Source organism: Leptinotarsa decemlineata, unplaced genomic scaffold, assembly GCF_025532065.1.
Source record: "Leptinotarsa decemlineata unplaced genomic scaffold, Ldec_3_MD MMD2_tig00000133_RagTag_RagTag, whole genome shotgun sequence".
Classification (NCBI taxonomy): Eukaryota; Metazoa; Arthropoda; class Insecta; order Coleoptera; family Chrysomelidae; genus Leptinotarsa; species Leptinotarsa decemlineata.
In genome coordinates this window covers 7,525,326-7,545,322 of record NW_027412542.1, presented here as the reverse complement: position 1 = coordinate 7,545,322, position 19,997 = coordinate 7,525,326, and the positions used below count along the sequence as shown (strand labels likewise).

At 38.8% G+C, this 19,997-nt stretch overlaps 3 protein-coding genes across 7 annotated transcripts in view; 1 reads left to right on the top strand and 2 right to left on the bottom strand.

The window, feature by feature from the left end:
• Positions 1 to 19,997, bottom strand: part of Ca-beta (Calcium channel protein beta subunit) — a 483,978-nt gene that overhangs the window by 174,907 nt on the left and 289,074 nt on the right. The gene's annotated exons all lie outside the window — the stretch shown is intronic.
• LOC141481283 (uncharacterized) lies at positions 59 to 2,102 on the top strand. The gene is made up of 2 exons (XM_074172642.1): positions 59 to 191; positions 251 to 2,102. The coding sequence occupies exon 2, from the start codon at positions 259 to 261 to the stop codon at positions 1,324 to 1,326; it is 1,068 nt and encodes a 355-aa protein (XP_074028743.1). The 5' UTR covers positions 59 to 191; positions 251 to 258; the 3' UTR covers positions 1,327 to 2,102.
• Positions 7,418 to 14,543, bottom strand: LOC141481285 (uncharacterized). The gene is made up of 2 exons (XM_074172643.1): positions 13,311 to 14,543; positions 7,418 to 13,251 (listed from the first exon to the last, which is right to left on the bottom strand). Exons 1-2 carry the CDS (start codon positions 13,323 to 13,325, stop codon positions 12,847 to 12,849), a joined length of 420 nt encoding a protein of 139 aa, XP_074028744.1. The 5' UTR covers positions 13,326 to 14,543; the 3' UTR covers positions 7,418 to 12,846.

Below are 19,997 nucleotides of genomic sequence, written 5' to 3'. Positions count from 1 at the left end.
ACTCATCATTTAGTCCCCGTATTAGATAAAGTGGAGGTGGTAAGTGGAGGGGGGTTGAGGAGGAGTGGCTTAGGTAACAAAAGCGGGACTGCTCAGGAGCACTCATCATTCGAACTGCTTCTTCTAGCCTTCGAATATCTACCGAATTTAGTTGGGTCTCTAGCTGTGTTCATCTTCTTCGAATAAAAACTGTGAGTATATAAGTAATGTTGATTATTATGCTTTATTCTAATATTTTGTGAATTTCTAGTGTGCAGTATGTCTTCAATCATTGACGCTGATAAATCCGTGGAGGGTAAGGTCAACATCCTGCAGGACGTGGTGGTGCAGCAATCGGAGCTACCACAGGATATAGTGGACTTCTTGACTGAATTCCAACTTGGACCTCCACTTAGCCCCCTTCCAGAAGAAGTTGTGTTGGTAACGGCGGATCCAAGACCCGGAAGCAGCTGGATGGAGGATGTTCCTTCGACCACCCCTTCTTCTGAAACGAAGAGCACCGCCAAAGTTGCGAAGAAGGGGTCGAAGATTGTCTGTAAGAGAGCGGCTCCGAGCGGTAGTGATGAGGACTTTGCTGCTCCCGAACCCGTTAAGAAGAGGAGGCCCTCCGCTAAGCCAAAACAGGTGGCGTCGTCGGTGAAGCCAAAGCAGACGGAGCTGCAGAAGTACATGAAGATGTGGGACGAGTCCAACCCCTATCGACGGCCGCCTATGACCTCGACCCTCTGGCGGGCCCCTTCCACGTCAGATACTACCATCTCGACGTCTAAGGCGACCAAGACGAGAAAGCAGTCACCGACGGCTCCGCAGATGTTAACTGCTGCGGGCGACATTGAGCCAGCCATCACGGCATCTTCGGAGGCCACGACCGAGCCATCTCATCAGCCACCAGCCGGCCCCATAGCACCTCCGCCACCGACGCCAAGTGTTCAGCAGGTAACTTCTGCCCAACCCTCTGGCCGCCACCTGGAGTTACCGTCATCGCAGAGAACCTCTAGCTTAGTCGAGGACGTGCTTGAGCTTGACAGAATATGCCAAGAGAGGAAGGTGAAGCTGGTGACGATCCAGGGCAGCGATGCAAAATTGGCGGAAATTGCATCACGTAAACGACGATTTGAAGTTCGACAGGCGCAGCTAGTCGAACAGAAACGGCGTTTATTGGCTGAAATTGCTGAGGTGGAAATCAGCATCAATGGGGTCGATGAGGAGTACCGTGTTGAGGCAGATTCAACAAATCGGTACCGCATGGAGGTCGACGAAATGGCCGAGCGTGTTAAGGCTCTCAGGGAGCGGATCAGGAAGAAAGTTGACGTTGTTGGGACATAACCTCCATCTATTTCCTTTCCCTAGATCCTTTTTTTTTCATGGAGTACACGTGAGTTGGTTGGTGTACACAGGGCACTGCGTGGTTGGGGCAGTGTCCACTTCCCTCTCTTCTTTTCATCCCGGAAAAAATATCTTATGAACGCTTCATTCCACATCATCCCCACTCCTCCCCCACTCCTTCCCACTCCCTCTCGAAAGTATAAAAGTAGAGAGTCTCCGATGGAACATTCAGTTGCTAAGCTATCTTCAACATGGCAGTTACTTATCAACAAGCGGATTCCACCACCGAGCCACACGCATTTTTGGAGCCCAGAAGGTCACCTGACAACTGGACCGTCGAAGAAGGTGAGGTACATTCCACCACAGGGCATCATCACTACGAGCAGCCCGGAGCATGGCACGATACCAGACTGCAGGTGATGCAAGTTACCAGCACCGATGATGCGGACGTCTCCGAAAACGAGTTCCTGGATCCCAACGTGGATACTGATTCTGACGCTGACCTGTATGATGGCCTGTGGGATGACGACGAGGTGGACTATGACGCGCCATCAGTGATGTGGGACCTATTTCCTAGGGAGACGGATGATTCTGATTCGGACGATGAAGATATTCCTCCTGACCCACCAATCCCCATCGAGGATAGTCCACCACCATCCCCTATCCTTATAGAATAATCCTAATTTCTATTCCTCATTCCTATTCCTTTCCTAGGAGTACACATACTGTTGGTTGGTGTACACAGGGCACTGCGTGGTTGGGGCAGTGTCTACTCTTCCCTAAATCTCATCATTCACAAATAATTGTACAATCACACAGACGATGGTCATCCTATCTTCATCGCTCATTCTTTTGAAGTATACATACTGAAGCCTATTCAAAATTGTTGTAAATATTTTGCTTTATTTGAAAATATATACTCTGGTTGCTATATACGGGTTGTGGCAGCATTTATACTTCCAATCCAATCATGTTCTAGTCATATTCAATATGTAGAATAAATTATATTTATAGTTTAAAATTGATTTCGAAATGTTATATCTGTATTTGAAAATGTAATGAAAATAATAATAATTTGTTTGTTTGTTTTTTCTAATTTAAAAAATAAATTCTGACAAAAAAAATTCTGCTCCTGTTTTTTTCCAACTATTATGCTGACATAACTACAAATTAGTCTGTTTGAAATGAAATACCTATCAGGTATTCACCTTTCAATTATAGTAGAACGCACATTTATGTGGTTAGCTGATCAAAGCAAAATTTTCCTCCTGAGTTGCCTGCAAAGAGAACCAATTGATGATGGTTCATAGAGAAGATAGACTTGCAATTATAGTGTATTTCACTTTATATATATGTGACGGATGATATCTGAGAGTGATAATACTAATGCGTGATGATAGAATCTGAGTAGTAATCTCAAGTTAGGAGTAATCTTTATATCTCCAACTTCTAAGGCACCTACAATTGAGCGGTTGGGCTTCAAGCTATGATATCTGGGAATAAACTACATATCCTCAACTTCTAAGGTATTGTTAACTGAGCGGTTGACCCGCAGGGTCAAAAAATTTTTCGACCCGCGAATTAAATTAATTCGCGGCCGCGAATTAAAATAATCCGCGGATTAAATCGCGGATTCGCGGCCGCGGCCGCGAATCCGCGGATAATCCGCGGATAAAACCGCGAATCCGCGGCCATGGCCGCGGATCCGCGGTTTTATCTGCGAATTATCCGCGGATCCGCGACCGTGACCGCGAATCCGCGATTTAATCCGCAGAATAATTTCAACGGCGGTCACGAATTAATTCAATTCGCGTGTCGAAAAATTTTTGAAGCGGAGCGGAGCGAAGCGGAGCGAAGCGGACCACATCTGTTTCCTATCTTCATCCCGCGAATTATGATTCATTCAACGGATTGAGTCGTGATTCATTCCGCCGCAGTCGCGGATCCGCGGTTGAAACCGCGTCATAACTTTAAAACAGAGTGTATTTAATTTCTCACCTACATCGTAAACTTTCATCTATTCCGCGGATTATCATGGATCCGCTTACTATTCGCGGGCCCGCGACAGTGGCGATTAATCCGTGGATCAATTTATTTATTCTGTCACAGCCGTTGATTCGCGGTTGCTGCTTCATTATTTCAGTGGCAGCCGTGTAATTTGCTACGCGGATCATGATATTTGGGGCAGGGTGTAGTTGATATTCATTCTCAATTGTAAAAAATCCAATTTCATACAACTTTCGTCATAACTTTTTTCCTTGTAAAATCGAAAATATACTAGTTATTCAATGAAAATGTATATTTTCAGCTGTAAACCAGTTTCATATTCTACTACTAAGTGGAAATTTTCCAACTTTCAGACCTGAGAAGAAGAATCTCATGTCGCGAGACGATATTCCCCGGTGTACTACTACTACTACTGTTTGTATGAATAATGTAGCCCTGAAAAGGGCTGTTTTTTTTTTTGACCAGAAGGCCCACGGTTAGTGTGTCACAGGTTTGACACTATTGCATATTATGCATGCTGATACTCTTGTGAAATTTGTGAGCGGCCTTTCACATGCCTCACACCAATACTGACCCAGCTGCATCATAGAGACCGTATCATGGGTGTTTACATGTTGATACCAGCCACCGTTATTGTTACGTATCGAGTAAAATCGAAAACAGCACCAACATAACTTCTGGATACCGCCATCGATCGTTCTGATATTTACGTGGGCATCTGTCACACAATACAGATCCAGTCGATCTTCTAATGTGTCGGTGACGTTGAGCCATCGGACGCCGATCATTAAGGCACCATCATCTTCAGATGAATCAGCCACAATACCTTCATCACTCAGGTCATCCTCGATGACATCCCCTTCAACAATCTCCTCGTGCTCCAAATCATTAGCATCTTCGTCGACTACAATATTTGCCTCGCCTCCAATAATTTCAACTTCCTCTTCTACAATTCCCTCTATGTTGGGAGCCATTTCATCCCCATTCAATGACTCTTCATCCGTCCAATTATTCTCATCATCAAGTGATATCCTAGCTAATACAGCGGCAATTTTTTCGGAATTCATCTCGATATGCTCTCATATACTGAGTGAGGTTCAGGATCGGGACTCGACTTTTATATGATTCGGTTGTGGTCGTAGTAGCGCCCCCCACACTACTCCCACTTCTCGCTCTATACGATTAAGAGAGGGGCATATGGCAGCCCAGTCGAATTCACGAGAGGTGCAGATCAGGAGACGAGGAATCCATGGTAATCGTACATCGACATACACCCAGATAGGCCCTGGGCAGACCTGTTGATTTAAACTCCATTTTGTTCATGTAAATCATTTTAGTGTATGTTGATTTATAAAATAAATAAATCCATTGCTACAATATTACTTGTATAATTTTTGGTATTTCGAAACTATTTATACAGCGAAGAATAAAAGATTCCACAGTTTTAGAAAATGTATAATGAAATTCAAATTTATTACATTCCACTTTATTTTTCATCAAGTACAATAATAATGCTATTACACTAATGAATTTTCATTGATCCACGAGTTGTGATTTTCGGAGAATCCGAGCCATTTTACATATAAACGACGTCCTTTTCGTTTCAAAACTCGCTCCACCAAATATGTATTGGGATCATGGGTTTTATTCAATTCCATACCATAGAAGGAACCTTTAATTGGCTGTCCGTTCACATCTTCGAGCGCATAAGTTATAGGATACGTTCTATTTACTTTTACAACTTTGAAAAGCTCAGTTGTAAAGTTTGCCGTATAACCTTTTTCGAATACGCCTTTAAACTTACTGATTCGCACCATATCTCCAATTTTAAATTCTTTTTTTTCGCGTTTTCCACGCTGCTTCTTTGATCTTGCATAAACTGTCAATTTTGTGGATGGTTTTACGTCTGCAGGCTTCATGCCAATGGTACGATGAACTTTGTTGTTATATTGACTGGTAATTATAGGAAGAATATTCAACCAACTGTAATTGCCTTGAAGTGAAAATTGTCTATGAAGCCAACTTTTCAACGTCCTGATGACTCTTTCCGCAATTGCAGCTTTTTTTGTACTAAATGTTGAGTAATGATTGATACGGTGCTCTCTCATTAGCGATGAAAATTTTGAATTATAAAACTCGGTACCGTGATCAGATTGTAAGTTCCTTGGGACATACTTCGCATCTTTCAACACACTCGCCATAGCTGCAGTAACTGAATCAGCTGTTTTATTTCTCAGCGGTCTTGACCATACATACTTTGAGTAACAGTTGATTACTATGAGGATGTACCTATAACCATTATTTTCTTTAGCATATGGTTGCATTTCCATCAGATCCATCTGCCACAAGTCATAAAATCCCTTTATTATTGTCATTCGACGGGGAAAATTACGACGCGCCGACTTATGTATTTCCTTCACAACCTGCCATTTTGCATCACTCATACTACTGCTGTATGGCTTCTTCGAAATGATGAAGTTGAGGATTCAGTTCGCTACTGTTCACGTGCAGGTTTAACGACTGACTGTTCAACTTCAATAACTCGCTCAGTAAAAGTATCAACCAACTCGGTTACAACACCAATTCGCTTTTCCACATTACTCAACCGATCAGCTAATGCTGAAGTGATGAGTACATTTTTGTCAATGATGATTCGCAGTTCGGTATTTTTTGAATCAATGTTTTTTCTGACGTATCGTAGCGCTGGTGAAATGAATTCTTGGAAATAGTTCAGGGTTGATTCCTTGGCTTCTTTAATGTGATTGTCAACATATTTTTTAGTGACAGAGTCTTCATCGTCTACAGGTTCACCAATATTCTGTAGCCGCTTATTCTGAATGTCATAATCACCATGTGGTGTGAGAATGAATCCAACACCCGATCTTCCAACAAGTGGTTTACCAACACCACCCCTTCTACGCCCAAATTTATCAATTGTGGTATGCATAGTTAGATCGTCTGTGAGTAACTGAGTCAGCTTCATACATTGTGTTCATTATATTACGGTCAATAGACTAATCCTTCTTCACGTAACTCCTCAATTATGGCCAATATTTCATTATCGTGCCCGGTATGACCAGCCATTCGTGAACTCCAAAGCAATCGAAGGCGATCAACCAGTTCTTCGAGTTTATTCCAATAAACATAATCTATATGCTTATTTCTGATATATTTCTTTTGAGTGGGTATTTTTATTATGCCGGCACCTTCTCTACTGGGGTTCTGCAGTGGGTCTCCATTGGATAATAGTGGTAGGATTATTTCTCGATATTTCTTCCAATTATTTGATAATAGACCCTGTTTTCTTTCATTGTATTTATATGCTGCCTTCGTTAATTTGAGTATATCACCATAAGTGATCATATCGGAAGAGGGGATATTTCCCGACGGTACTTTCATGAATAATAATTTATATAGTTTTGGGGTACCCTGATAAGTGGCAATAGTTTTACCATTTTTCTTGAACACAATTTTCTCATTGATGAACTCCACATCAGCTACACCCATTTGTAAATTTCCCGTTTCAGTGTTCATGTGTACTCCAAAGACGGTATCGTATGAGGGATTTCCTGATAGTAACTTTTGTATGTGCTTTTGTACCTCATCACCATTATCAAGCACATTAGATGATTCTAAATCTGAAGTTGTCGATAAAGAAGCTTGAAGATCCTTCGAAAAAGCCTCTTCAAATTTCGGTTTTAGCTCACTTTTAACTATATTTTTGGCGGTGAATGGTGTAGCACTCTTTGTTGTCTGTATCACCTGATTTATTTGAGATGCTCCTTCAGTATTGGCAGATATTGCTTTCAAAGGAGTTATTATTGGCTCATATATTCTTTCGAGTGCTGATTGATCACCTAAGCGACTATTCTTGATATAATTAAATTTCTTCCGAACGGCATCTGTTGCTTCTATCAACTTTCTTTTCAAACACATTTCATCATCATTTTTTCTCTCCATAATGTATTCACTTCAAATGTGTGTGCAATGAAGTGTCGTCCACACTATCTAGCACTCGAATGATTCAATTGTTTCAAGAACGTCAAGGATATATGAAAGCATCAAATCCTTTTCGATAACGTCCATCTAGCACCTCTCGATCCTTATCAATTACTAAAAATCCATATTTATTCTCCCAACATCTCGCACACATATCTTTAAATTGCTTGTATGTCACATCTGGTGACACGTGGTCAGAAAAAATATGATTGAGATTCATATCATCTTGTTTGAACAGCACAATAAAATTTGCATTATCTCGAATCAATTGTTTCGGGACTCGTGAATATGTTTGGGCTAGATAGAAGCAATCCACATTTTTATGACGTCCCATACTGAAATATGATCGTATAACATCCTGTTTCTCACACATCACATCATCGAAAATGAATATTGAATCGGTTCTGGCATCCGAAGGCTCTACTATTTCAGTTGCATTATTGGCGAAAGTGTAAAATCCCAACCCTTCAATTGGAGCTAATACTTCACGTAAATACTCATATTTGGGTTGATAAAGGGACTTTGAATAAAGATAAACATTTGCAAATCGTAATCCTAGAGGGTGAGTCAGTAGAGAAATCATAACATTTGTCTTGCCGCAATTGGAAGGTCCGATAATCAGACCGCGAATGGATAGTGGAAGTAAGGATCCATGACGCTGTTTCACACCGCTTTCAGATCCGCTACCCACTTTTTCATCGAAATTATCGATGGAAAATTGGTGCTTCTGCTTTAGTATGCGCATTGTATGACAGTTGGAGACTATATAAGCACGTCTCCAAATCGATTCCTTTATTTAAATGGGGGTTATGAGACGATGCAGATCTCCTAAGCGGCATTCAAATAAAGCTGGTACGGGATTGGTCAATTCCCTCATCAATAGTCTACCTTTCGAATTACATTTACCTGGCTATCAGTATTGCGGCCCTGGCACCAAATTGCAGAAAAGATTGGCGAGAGGTGATCCGGGTGTGAATCAACTGGATTCTGCATGCCGAAAACACGATATTGCATATTCACAGGATCCTAACAATCTTCCAGCTAGACACAGAGCAGATCAAGAGCTTGCAGAAAGTGCTTGGAATCGATTCAAGGCAAAAGACGCATCTATTGGAGAGAAAGGAGCCGCTTGGCTAATTACGAATATAATGAAGGGAAAACGACGATTTGGTATGGGTTGCGAATTAGCAGCCAAGCAGTCACGAATACAGAAAAAAAAGGGTCCTACCAAGAAAAAAAAATCAAAAAAACTATTGAAAGATTCTAAGGTGACAGCTTTTGGTTCTGGAATCGTTAAGAAAGTGCGTGATGTTCTACACAAAGCGGGCGGAAGTGAATTTGTTGTCAAAAATTCTAAAAGAGCAGCTGAAATTGCACTAAAAGCAGCACGCAAATATACGAGGGCTGCGGGTGGGAAAAAGAAAATTCGCACACCGCGAATCATACCAATTCCTAAAATTGGTGGAATACTACCACTCATTCCAATTTTTGCTGGTTTATCGGCGCTAGGTAGTTTAGCTGGTGCTACAGCTGGCATAACAAAAGCAGTACAAGCAGCGAAAGCGAGTAGGGAACAATTGAGTGAGGCCAATCGACATAATAAAAATATGGAGGCAATCGCTCTAGGTAAACGAGGAAGCGGTATCTATTTGAAGCCTTACCGTAAAGGATTAGGAGTCTATTTGAAACCTCAAATTTCAAAAAACTCATAGATTTGCTACCTCAAAGAGCTCTCTCCAACATCGACCTCAACTATCATGCTAAGAAAATGATGATTCCATATTTTCGGGGGGTATATATGCGTGACGATTTGCCAAAATCGGGACCACTCCGATATGAATCTGCCGTAGTAAATTTGGATAGTCGACATGGTCAAGGGACGCATTGGGTAGCATACAGAAAAAGCAGCACTTCTGTGAAATATTTCGATAGTTTCGGTGATTTACCCCCTCCAAAAGAATTGATTCACTATTTTCATAGGGGTTCAAATCCTACCACTATTATCACATATAACTATGAGCGTAAACAACAATTCAACACAGTATGGTGTGGTCATTTGTGTTTGGAATTTCTACAGAGCAAGACATGGAGATAACACCAGCGCAGGACAGGGAAAGTATCAAGAGGATGAGTAATTCATTGATCGCATATTCCAGAGTACGCACTTTACGAGAAATGAGTAAAGAACAACTCGCTAATATGCCGAAAGAGGTGTTGATTGGGTGTGCATCGCATGAAATTGCATCTGTATGGGATAAGTTACCACAAAATCTACAAAATGATATTGATGTCTTAAAGTATCAGTACTGCCAAGACCATCAGAATGATTCCAGCGGCAACAGCAATAATTCCGATGTGAATGATGGGCCACCTACAAGAAAAATTTTCTGTTGTTATTGTAAAGTGAATGATGTGAATGTAGTCACACATAATGGGATGGATCATCTGGACAGACCACCTAAAAAACGACGATTACTCCACAATTTCTGCTGCCAGCAATAAATTGACATGAGTCAGTGAAAATTCATCAGTCATGTCACGCACGTTTTCATTGTCGGGACACTCTAGCGAGTTGAGCGCCAACTTCTACCCACCCATCGAATTGGATAGTGGCGCTAATTATGGTCTGGGCTTACACGGTTTCTATTCCTACAACTCCATATTCAATGTGGATGTGAAAAATAATATTATCGCCTATTCTAAAGAAGCTAACTCACCTCCTATCATTATAAAAATTCCACCTGGAGCATATGAAATTGATGAAATCAATAAGGTGATTCAAAAATTCATCAAATCCAAAGAAATGCAATTGGAAAATGGAGCTGAGGAGAATATCGATGGAGTATTTCTCCTACACGCAAACAACAACACTCTGAAATGTGAAATGAGGTCGAAATATTACATCCATCTCAAACATGAAAACACTATTGCCGAACTTTTAGGGTTCGAAGCCGATGTGTTTGGCATCGATGAAACTCATGAATCAACATTGCCCGTAAATATCAATAAGGTGAGAATTATTCGTGTGGATTGTAATGTCACAGCTGGAGCATATTCAAATGGTGATGAAATCCATAGCATCTTTGAATTTGATATTGATGTAGAGCCCGGTTACAAACTCACCAAGGAACCGCAAAATATTATTTATATGCCAATCCAGCCTGGCGGTCGTAAGTACCTCGACAATATCACTTTACGCATATTGGATGATAATGGTAATCTAATCAATTTCAATGGTGAAAAAATAATAGTTAAATTGGAATTGATTAGGATATAACGATCATCATTTCTCATATGTTGATTCACAACATCGACGACCGTCATAAGTGTATCACAAAAATGAGTGGTGGAAGCATCGATAAGTTTGGTCGTAGAAGTAAGGCAGTTTCAAATACTGTTTTGCGAGGACAACCTGGAGTTGGTTTCAAATTGACTTCCGATGGAAACTTTGATATGGAAAATAAACGTTTGAAAAATGTAGCCGAGCCTAAAGAGAGTACGGATTGTGTTAATCGAGAATATGTTGGTTTTTACATCTCAAAGATCAGAGGAGAATTAGATTCTGATATTGATAAAATCAATTTGAGATTAGATGGAGTAGAAAAATATTCCGCATCAGTCAGGGAAGATCTCATTACGCTTGGGCTGAAATTAGTGGAAATTGTAAAAAAGTGTGAACATATGGAGAAGGATATCAAATCGATGCAATCTGATATGAAAAAACAACCCTCGATAAGCATTCAAACAATTGAGCAAAAACGATGGTGAGCGATGATCATCTGTGAAAAAAATCAGTATAAAGCAGGAGCTGAAGAAATTTTAACTCAGTATTTATCATTTCATAACGCTGAGCAGATGATTATAATTGATAAGGCTATTGATTTCACCATAATTTTTTCTAAAAAATGGGGTTGTGCTTTAAAAGCCAGCGATTACAGCAGCGGCAGCAGTTGAATCAGCGTAATGTATCAGGTGGAGACTATGATAATGTGCATTTAAAGAAGAGAAAATCTAAAAGTCGATTCATTCCACGTATGCCCGCCAAACGGTCAAGATATAGACTAAGCGCTAGTAGTTTACACTTTCTCAAATCTATTGGCTTGAAGGTGCGATATAAAAAATAGTAATAACATGGCGACCATAACCACAAGTGATAAGCTGGAGGTATTCGAGGAGCCCATCTTTGATCATTCCCTAATCAGCCTTCACGAGCATACATATAAACCGTATGGATCACCATATTACAAAAATTCAGATGAAATCCGAATTCCAATCAATTTTCAAGACCTTATACTCGATATTGCAGACAGTTACATTTATATCGAGGGGAAGTTCACACCATCTGATGACACGAAGCAGTGCTACCTATCCAATAACGCCCTCGCCTTCCTCTTCGACGAAATTCGCTATGAAATGGGTGGAGAGCAAGTGGCCGTTGTTCGAAAACCCGGCATAACTACCACAATGAAAACGATGATATCATTTGGACAAACACATGCAAATTCCCTACTACCAATAGGATGGGGTCTTGATGTGAACAAACAAGATATATTGGATTCCGTCAGCAATGTATTCAGCGGTAAATTACCCTTGAAGTATCTCATGGGTTTTGCTGAAGATTACAACAGAGGAGTATTGAATGTCAAGCAAGAGCTCATTTTGATTATTGCACGCTCATTCAAAAATTCGTTTATTGGAGAAGTCGATGCTCATTTGGAAATCAACAAAATAGAATGGAGAATCAGACACATCGTGCCGGAAGATCGTCAGAAACTGAAGCTATTGAACCGCATCAATAAAAATGCGAATAATGCAAAAGTAAAGGTGGCTTATCGTATATGGGACCTTTATGAATTACCCACACTTCGTGATACATCCTCAGATATTTGGGCCGTGAAGACAACCAACAGCCTCGAAAGACCTCGATACATCATCATCGGCTTTCAAAGCACCGACCAATCTGAAAATATATCAAAAGATGTGACGAAATTCATACATGCGAATATTAATAATATTCGACTATCTCTAAACTCTGAAGTATACCCATATGAGCGTTGGAATCTAGATTTTGACAAAAAGTTAGACTCGTCAGCCTACTATGCATATGAAAACTTCCAACGCAGCTACTACGATAAAGCTATGAGTGAGCCCATGATGGATATTGGTAGCTTTCGCAACAATCCACTATTTATCATCGACTGCTCTCACCAACCCGATGCTATGAAGTCATCTACTGTCGACATCAAAATAGAATTCGAAACACGCAAGGTGAAGTTTCCAGCAAACACCAAAGTATATGCACTCATCCTACACGATGCTGTTTTGTCCTATAATGCCCTAAATGGCTCTGTTCAGACTGGATTGTAATAAGATTGACATGTAATTCACCATGGAGTATTCGATATTGATAAATAATAAAACACTCAATAATTATCTTCTGCCTTTTATTTACCAAACAATCAGATATAGACAAGCATGGATTGAAACATGATTTTATAATGTATACAATAGATTTCAAATATTCACAACACCGTTATTTGAAGATTCTTCCGGTTGTGGGTTGGGATTCTGTGGCTCCAATTGATATTTCTCTATGATATTCTGTGGTAGGTAAACGGATATGCTGTGAAGGAAATGCTTCAAGTCTGCTTCAATCATTAGCTCACAGAACTCATCCAAATTTCCGCTTCCATACGAATATTTATGGCACAGTGCCACACCAAGTTCATATTTCTCACTGAGCTCCAAAAGTTTTCGTACCTCTTCAGCATCATAACATACACTTAAATCATAGTTTGATGAGTGAAGAGCGTCAAAACTCAAGTCGGCTAATTCCCAAGCCAACCTCCTTATTGCAGAATCCAAATTGACTGCTTCCGGCCACTCTTCGGCTGAATATTGCATCCACATGCTTGTACTCTGAAAATACACAAAATGCATTCATTAGTTTGGAAATTATGCTGCAAAAAAACACTCACTTGAAATTTTATCATGTTTGAAGCGCGGGAGCTAATCCATATTTTACATTAATATACCATATTTCTACTATTTACAAAGATATTGAAGTTATATTCAATCTAAAATATCGAATTTGACTAGTGAGCGTGTTTTAGCACCAGGATAATCCTGAGAACTTTGACCGATATATGTAAAAATGAATTTGGCTTTGGATGAATTCACTTCGTGAATCATTTCTTCCGTAAAATGTTCTGAGACACGTTTTGGAAGCCATGATTTAAAAGAAGTATTATTTTCCTCGTCCAACAAAACTACTTGAATGGATTTACCATATCGTGTGGATAGCATCGACATCTTTTCAATTTTATAACCTTTATCGATAGTCAAAGATATTAAAGGCTTCTGCTCCATAGCCACAGTTTGTTGAATTATTGCAGAATTGATCTTTTCGATATTAAATTTCAAATGATCCATTTCGAATATAGTGGAATTATGGTATACAAATATAAAATATGTTCACCTGGATTGCTGTGTATACTCCTGACGTAATACTCTCTGTCACTTTGCAGCACTACTTTCACTCATCTATTCGAGTACGTTGGGTTATTCAAACTGAATGTGAAATGGTGATCCTCCGAACATTTATAGAACGTGGTTGAAGAAGAGGGGGTACTTCTTCACCACAAGCTGGGTGTCCGAAAACACTACTCCAAAATAATATTGTCTTTATCGCGTGACGTAGTTGCAGGTCATTCAAAGTCAGACGCAAAACACTCCTTCAAAGTCACCTTGGCTATGTTGTGTTGTGTAGGTTCAAAACTTCAAGAAAGCCTTGTTGAAAATATGGGAAGTGAATGAAAGTCATTCAAAGTCAAACCCAAAACACTGCCTCATCAAAGTCACCTTGTCTGCGTTGAGTGACGTTGATCAAGGTCGTTCAAGGGCAAACTCAAAACAATCGTTCAAAGTCACCTTGGTTATGTTAGATCGTGTGGGTGCCAAACTGGCTCGAATTCATTGGAAGTCAAAGTCACCCTGTCGAAAATATGGGAAAAGAATGAAGGTCATTCAAGGTTAAACCCAAAACAGCACCTCAAAGTCACCTTGTCTGCGTTGCCGTATGACGCATGTCAAGGTCGTTCAAGGACAAACTCATAACACCTCCTCAAAGTCACCTTCGCAACTTCGTGTGACGTAGAGGTCATTTCAAGGTTGAAAGTGGTGGGGGGAGGTTCTGAAATCGGCTTAAACTAACTACTTGAACGGTATGTTAGGATTGTATTCCTCGAGTCAGAAGAATAAATATTATATATTGTGATCATTCAAAGAATGGGTTCATTCATGTTGGGAATCAGACGTTAAAAAGTAAGACCTTGTTAATCCCTAGCTCACACAAGTTTCTCAACTTCTGAGAGTTGTCGTTCGTATGGGGGCGACAGCTGATTAACGGAAAAATAGATTTAAATAGAAAAAGATTATTGGGAAATAAAGGTTTTGCCTTTCAATTTCTTCATCTTCATACAAAAAAAAAGTGGAAATGAACTTTTTGCAAACATGCAAAGATCATGCAAAGGAGTAACTTTCAGATTATCTAAAAGAGCAATTCGTTCAGATACAAACTGGAAAAAAGCCCTCTCGAAACAACTACTTTCATAAAAACATTGAATTATATAAAAAGCACTTTTCCTCTTCAGTTTGTAATTTAAACATTCGTTATGGAATTGAATCAGATATCATTCACAGGATTGTTATACAATATAGTATATGGAAGAGATTTCACCAACATGGAACAAAACTGTCATCCTCAATGGCGGACATCGATGTTTCGGAATAAGACACCTGTCTTATTGCCTCATCAGCACCAATCTAGATAACATCACAAGATAAAGCAGTCAATTAATTAATAGAATCACGACCTTGTATAAACATTGAATTACACGAAAAAAACAATTTGGAATAACTACTTCAATATAAACATTAGTTGCGTTAGTTCATAAATTAAAAAAAAAACAACATATCATCTTGTTACTACAAATGGAAATTCATAATAACATGCAGAATACAATTATGAAACTCAAAAAACTATAATCAAATAACTATGTAGAAATTAAAATAAAATTGAAAAACAGCAATATTCCGAATTTTACTGTAGTCAGCTTCATTTCTGTTATTGATAATTTCCATTTAATGTTGAAAATACGCCTGGTGCTGCTTTGGACCATGAACATTTATTTTTATTGAATATCAATTTTAAAATTTGAAAAACTACTTCTACTTACCGACTCGATGTAAGAAAAAATTCACGAAAACATTATTTTTTCGTTAACTTTTCATGAAATGAATCTATATTAATCAAATATTTTTTTTTTCCAGATTGATTATTTATTACAGTTTTATTATATCGAGAATTCGATTGAAAATATCAGCTACGGTATCATCCAGGAAAGTAGCTATTTTTCGATTATCACGTTATACTGGACAGGTTAACTAGGAGAGATTGATCGGGATATCATCAATATAATATTAATTTTCATTTACTCATCAAGATTACAAACAACAGTTGTAATTTAGGAGTTCAGCGAATAAATTGGATATTTTGCAGATATCTGATGTTACTAAAAACAACATTAATTCATATGTAAACACTAATGTCGAACCTTTTGGAAAGCGGATTTATTGTGTCATAAAAACACCTACTTTCAGCGCTGTAATGATTCAGTGACATGAAAATTCTATAATGGGTCAGAAAGTGTGATTTTTAAATGATGCCCAATCGAACAAGATGAGATCTTTCCGCTTTCTTAATTTATCAAAAAAAAAATGCAAATGCTGGATGAAATTAGACGGGAAGAGATTTATGTTGATTCAATTTTTCCCATTCAGTAAAACTTATATAAGAAATTGATAAGTGATAATTGCCAAACATATGCAAACACTGTTGAAAATATTAAAATGTAAAGTTACAATCGATTCAAAAATTTCGGGTTTCATTTGAACAATGTGAAATAAGAATTTCTTGGGCAACTGCATATTAATTTTTTACTGAAAATATGACACTACTGATTCAAGATACAAACGTCAAAATAATATCGTCCAAGAAAGTAACTATTCCTGTTATTTTCAGGGACTGAAAATTTGAAAGGGGCAGTACTGAACAGAAATTTAATATATCTGAGGGTGGAAAATGTCAAAATGTAAAATCCTGCAGTGATGTCCAAGTTGAAGGTTTATTAGAGTAGTCAGTAAATAATAAAGCAGTAACAATCAATTCCTATCCGACATCTCAAGACAAGAAGGCCTGTATAAAGACAACTCTATTTTACTTCGAAAACATATCTAAATGAAAAAACATTCTTCCGACGAAAATAAAGAGGAAGAATCTATTTCACCACATGTCGAGGCCCGTGGGATGTATTTGGATATCAGCCATTTCTTTTAGGTATCTATTTTTATTTATAATTACTTACATGAGGATTTGAATTACACGTAGGTGTGATATTTTTTCGTTTCTTCGAGACTTTTATTGCTTTGCTGTGCCCCGCTTAAGATGAACACTGAACAAATGCTATATTACGAAACTCTACATGTGAGTGTCATGAATGATTCTATGGACCCAGATCTTCGTTATTTCAAGAGACTAGAATACACCTACTAGAAAACGTCCAAAACTTGTTTGATCGAAAAATAAGATAGTATTTGTTTGAAGGTGATTGACAATGTTCCATGATGAATTTCATTAGTTCGGACTTCCATTGTTTGATATGATTTGAAATCTCTGACGGACGGATTCTTTACACAAGATGAGGGAGTACCAATGAGAACGCCAATTTCACCAGTCATAGCCAACATATATATGAAGTGGTTTGAAACTCTGGCCATTGAAGAAGCCCACAAGAAACCTCGTGTCTGGTTGAGATATGTTGATGACACCTTCATAATATGGAACCATGGGAATACTGAACTAGACGCCCTCGTGAAACACATCAACAGCGTAATACCTTCCATCACTTTCACAATGGAGAAGGGAGCCCACAACGAACTGCCATTCTCAGACGTATTGATAAAAAGGACCGACACACTAAGTGGGAAACATCTGTATACCGAAATCCCACTCACACGGGACAGTATCTGAAACACGAATCCAACCACCATCAATCGACAAAAAAAAATCATCAAAACTCTACTAGACCGTGCTTTCGGACTTTGTAATACAAAGAAAGGTCTCGAGAAGGAACTAGATATCATCAAAAATGATCTTCAACGAAATGGCTACTCAAAAGCGATGGTAGAAAAGACTTTGGCTAAAAGACAGCAGGAGCTCCGAAAGGAAGCCGTCACAACCAGTGTTTGCACTTCCCTACATCAGAGGATTATCGGAAAAGATACGAAAAATTGGATCCAATTACAACATCAGAACCTGCTTCAGATCCGGAAACACTATCCGTAGCAGCCTCACGAAAACCAGGCCACCAAACGCGGACTGCAATTCCAAGAATTGCATTTACCGGATACCCTGTGAGTGCGGAAAATCCTATATCGGTGAAACTTAGAGGCCATTGAATGTTCGCATTGCCGAGCACAAGAAACACACACATCGAGGGAAAACTAGTAAATCAGGAATAGGAGAGCACGTTTGGACCCATTAACATAACCCAAGCTGAGATCATACACAAAGAGGAGCATTGGTTCAGGAGGAAATTCAAAGAAGCCGCATACATATATTCAGCCAAGCTAGCGTAGATATACACAACATATGGAAACCCATAATCAAGCGAAAAATGGCCAACTCCCGCCAAACGGTCATCTCCCACTAAACCAGTGAAGCGGAGAAAAAGAAAGCAGAGACAAGTGAAAGTACTCAAATGACCTATAAATAGTCAGCTCACGGAGGAATCAGTCCAGTCATCACCCGAGGACGATTGTGGATTCTAACAATCGAAACGTTGTGAAGTAACTTGGCTGGGAATCTCTCGACTTTTTAATTTTATTTTTATTTTTTGTTCAATTTGTTCCATTTTTACTTGTATTTTATTTCACTATTAGTTCGTTTCAGGTTTTTTTGCTTAATATAATTGTTTTTTCAGCTGTTCATTTTTATTCTTGTTCTTCAATTTTTAATTCTTCTTTTTTAATTCTTTTAGAGATTTCAATTTGTTTTATGCAAATATCAGACAATGGAAGTCCGAACTAATGAAATTCATAAGGTAGTATATTCATCAAGCAGATTGCTTTTTTTTTTCTATTAGTATATGATGAGATCCTTTTTGCATATTTTATGATTACGTTTGCATATTCGACGTTATTCGACGTTCTGAGAATTAGCATTTTTGACATTTTAATTTTTGGTATGGTTAGTTCACACCAAAAGAGTCTAAATGGAGCCAAAGAGAAAAAACAACACAAATTAATCGTTTTGGTACAAATCAAGAATTTCAATTCAAGCATCCAATAAAAAACTTCCAGAATTCTGAAAAAGTCTCAAAAATACAAAAACACATAGAAAAATTACTGAATCATTTCAAACTTGAGCAATATTGAGTGACGGGGGTAGAGTACGAGGTTCGTTCAAAAAATAAGGTGAATTTTAATATTAATTCATTCATCAATGTATGTCGTGCCCTTCAAAGTAATCCCTCACCGATATAATACACTTGTGCCAGCGTTTTTCTAATCCTCGATGCAGTTCTGATATGCACTTTTTTTGTCTTTGAGCTCTCTCAACGATTCGGATTTTATCTCCCCAATCGTCGCAAAACGTCGTCCTTACATGGATTTCTCCAATCTTGTGAACAGAAAAGAGTCGCAGGGGACCAAATCTGGTAAATACGGCTGAGGTATGATTTCGTTGTTGCTTTTGGCCAACAAATTGCGAACAAGCAATGACGACAGGTGCAATATCGTAATGGAAAAGCCATTAATTGTTTTTTTTACAATACCGGACATTTTCATCGTATTACTTCTCGCAAGCGGCGCATAACTTCACGATAATACTCCTTATTGACGTACAACCACGATGCAAGAACTCGTAATTCACAACGCCATGGTATTTGAAGAAAACAGTGAGGAAAACCTTGATATTTGATCGAACTTGGCGTGCTTTTTTGCTATTGGCTATCCTGAGCTCGTCCATTGAGACGATAGGACTTTGGTTTCGATGTCATAACCATATACCCATGATTCGTCACCAGTTATAATCCTTTTCAGCAAATCTGTATCGCCGTTGACGTCATTCAACAATTACTGGGCGATGCTCATGGGTTTTTTTTTGGTCAAAATTCAGCAATTTTGGAACAAACTTCGTGCTTCATGCCCGAAATTTCCGGAAAAATTGCATGGCATGAGATAACCAATATGCCGACATAATCAGCAACTTCTTTTATGGTGATTCGACGATTCTCCATATAAATTTTCTTCAATTTCTCCAAATTTTCATCGGTTGTTGATGTGCTTTTATCCGTTCATCGCGGGAGCCGTCATTCACATCTTCTGGACCTTCTATGGAAAGCTTGTAACACTTGTAAACATTTTTCTGACTCAGGGTACTATCACCGTATGCCAATCTCACTATTTCAAGTGTTTTAGAGCATTTCATTCCAGTTTTTACATAAACTTTGATGCAAATTCTTTGATCTATTTTTTCTGATAGCAGAAAATCGCTGACACGCAAAACATTTTTAACTTTTATGCCTCTTACCAACAAACTAAAC

What these genes read in the sequence shown, in the direction of transcription:
- LOC141481283 (XM_074172642.1), top strand. Translation starts at nt 259, where the DNA reads ATGTCTTCAATCATTGACGCTGATAAATCCGTGGAGGGTAAGGTCAAC.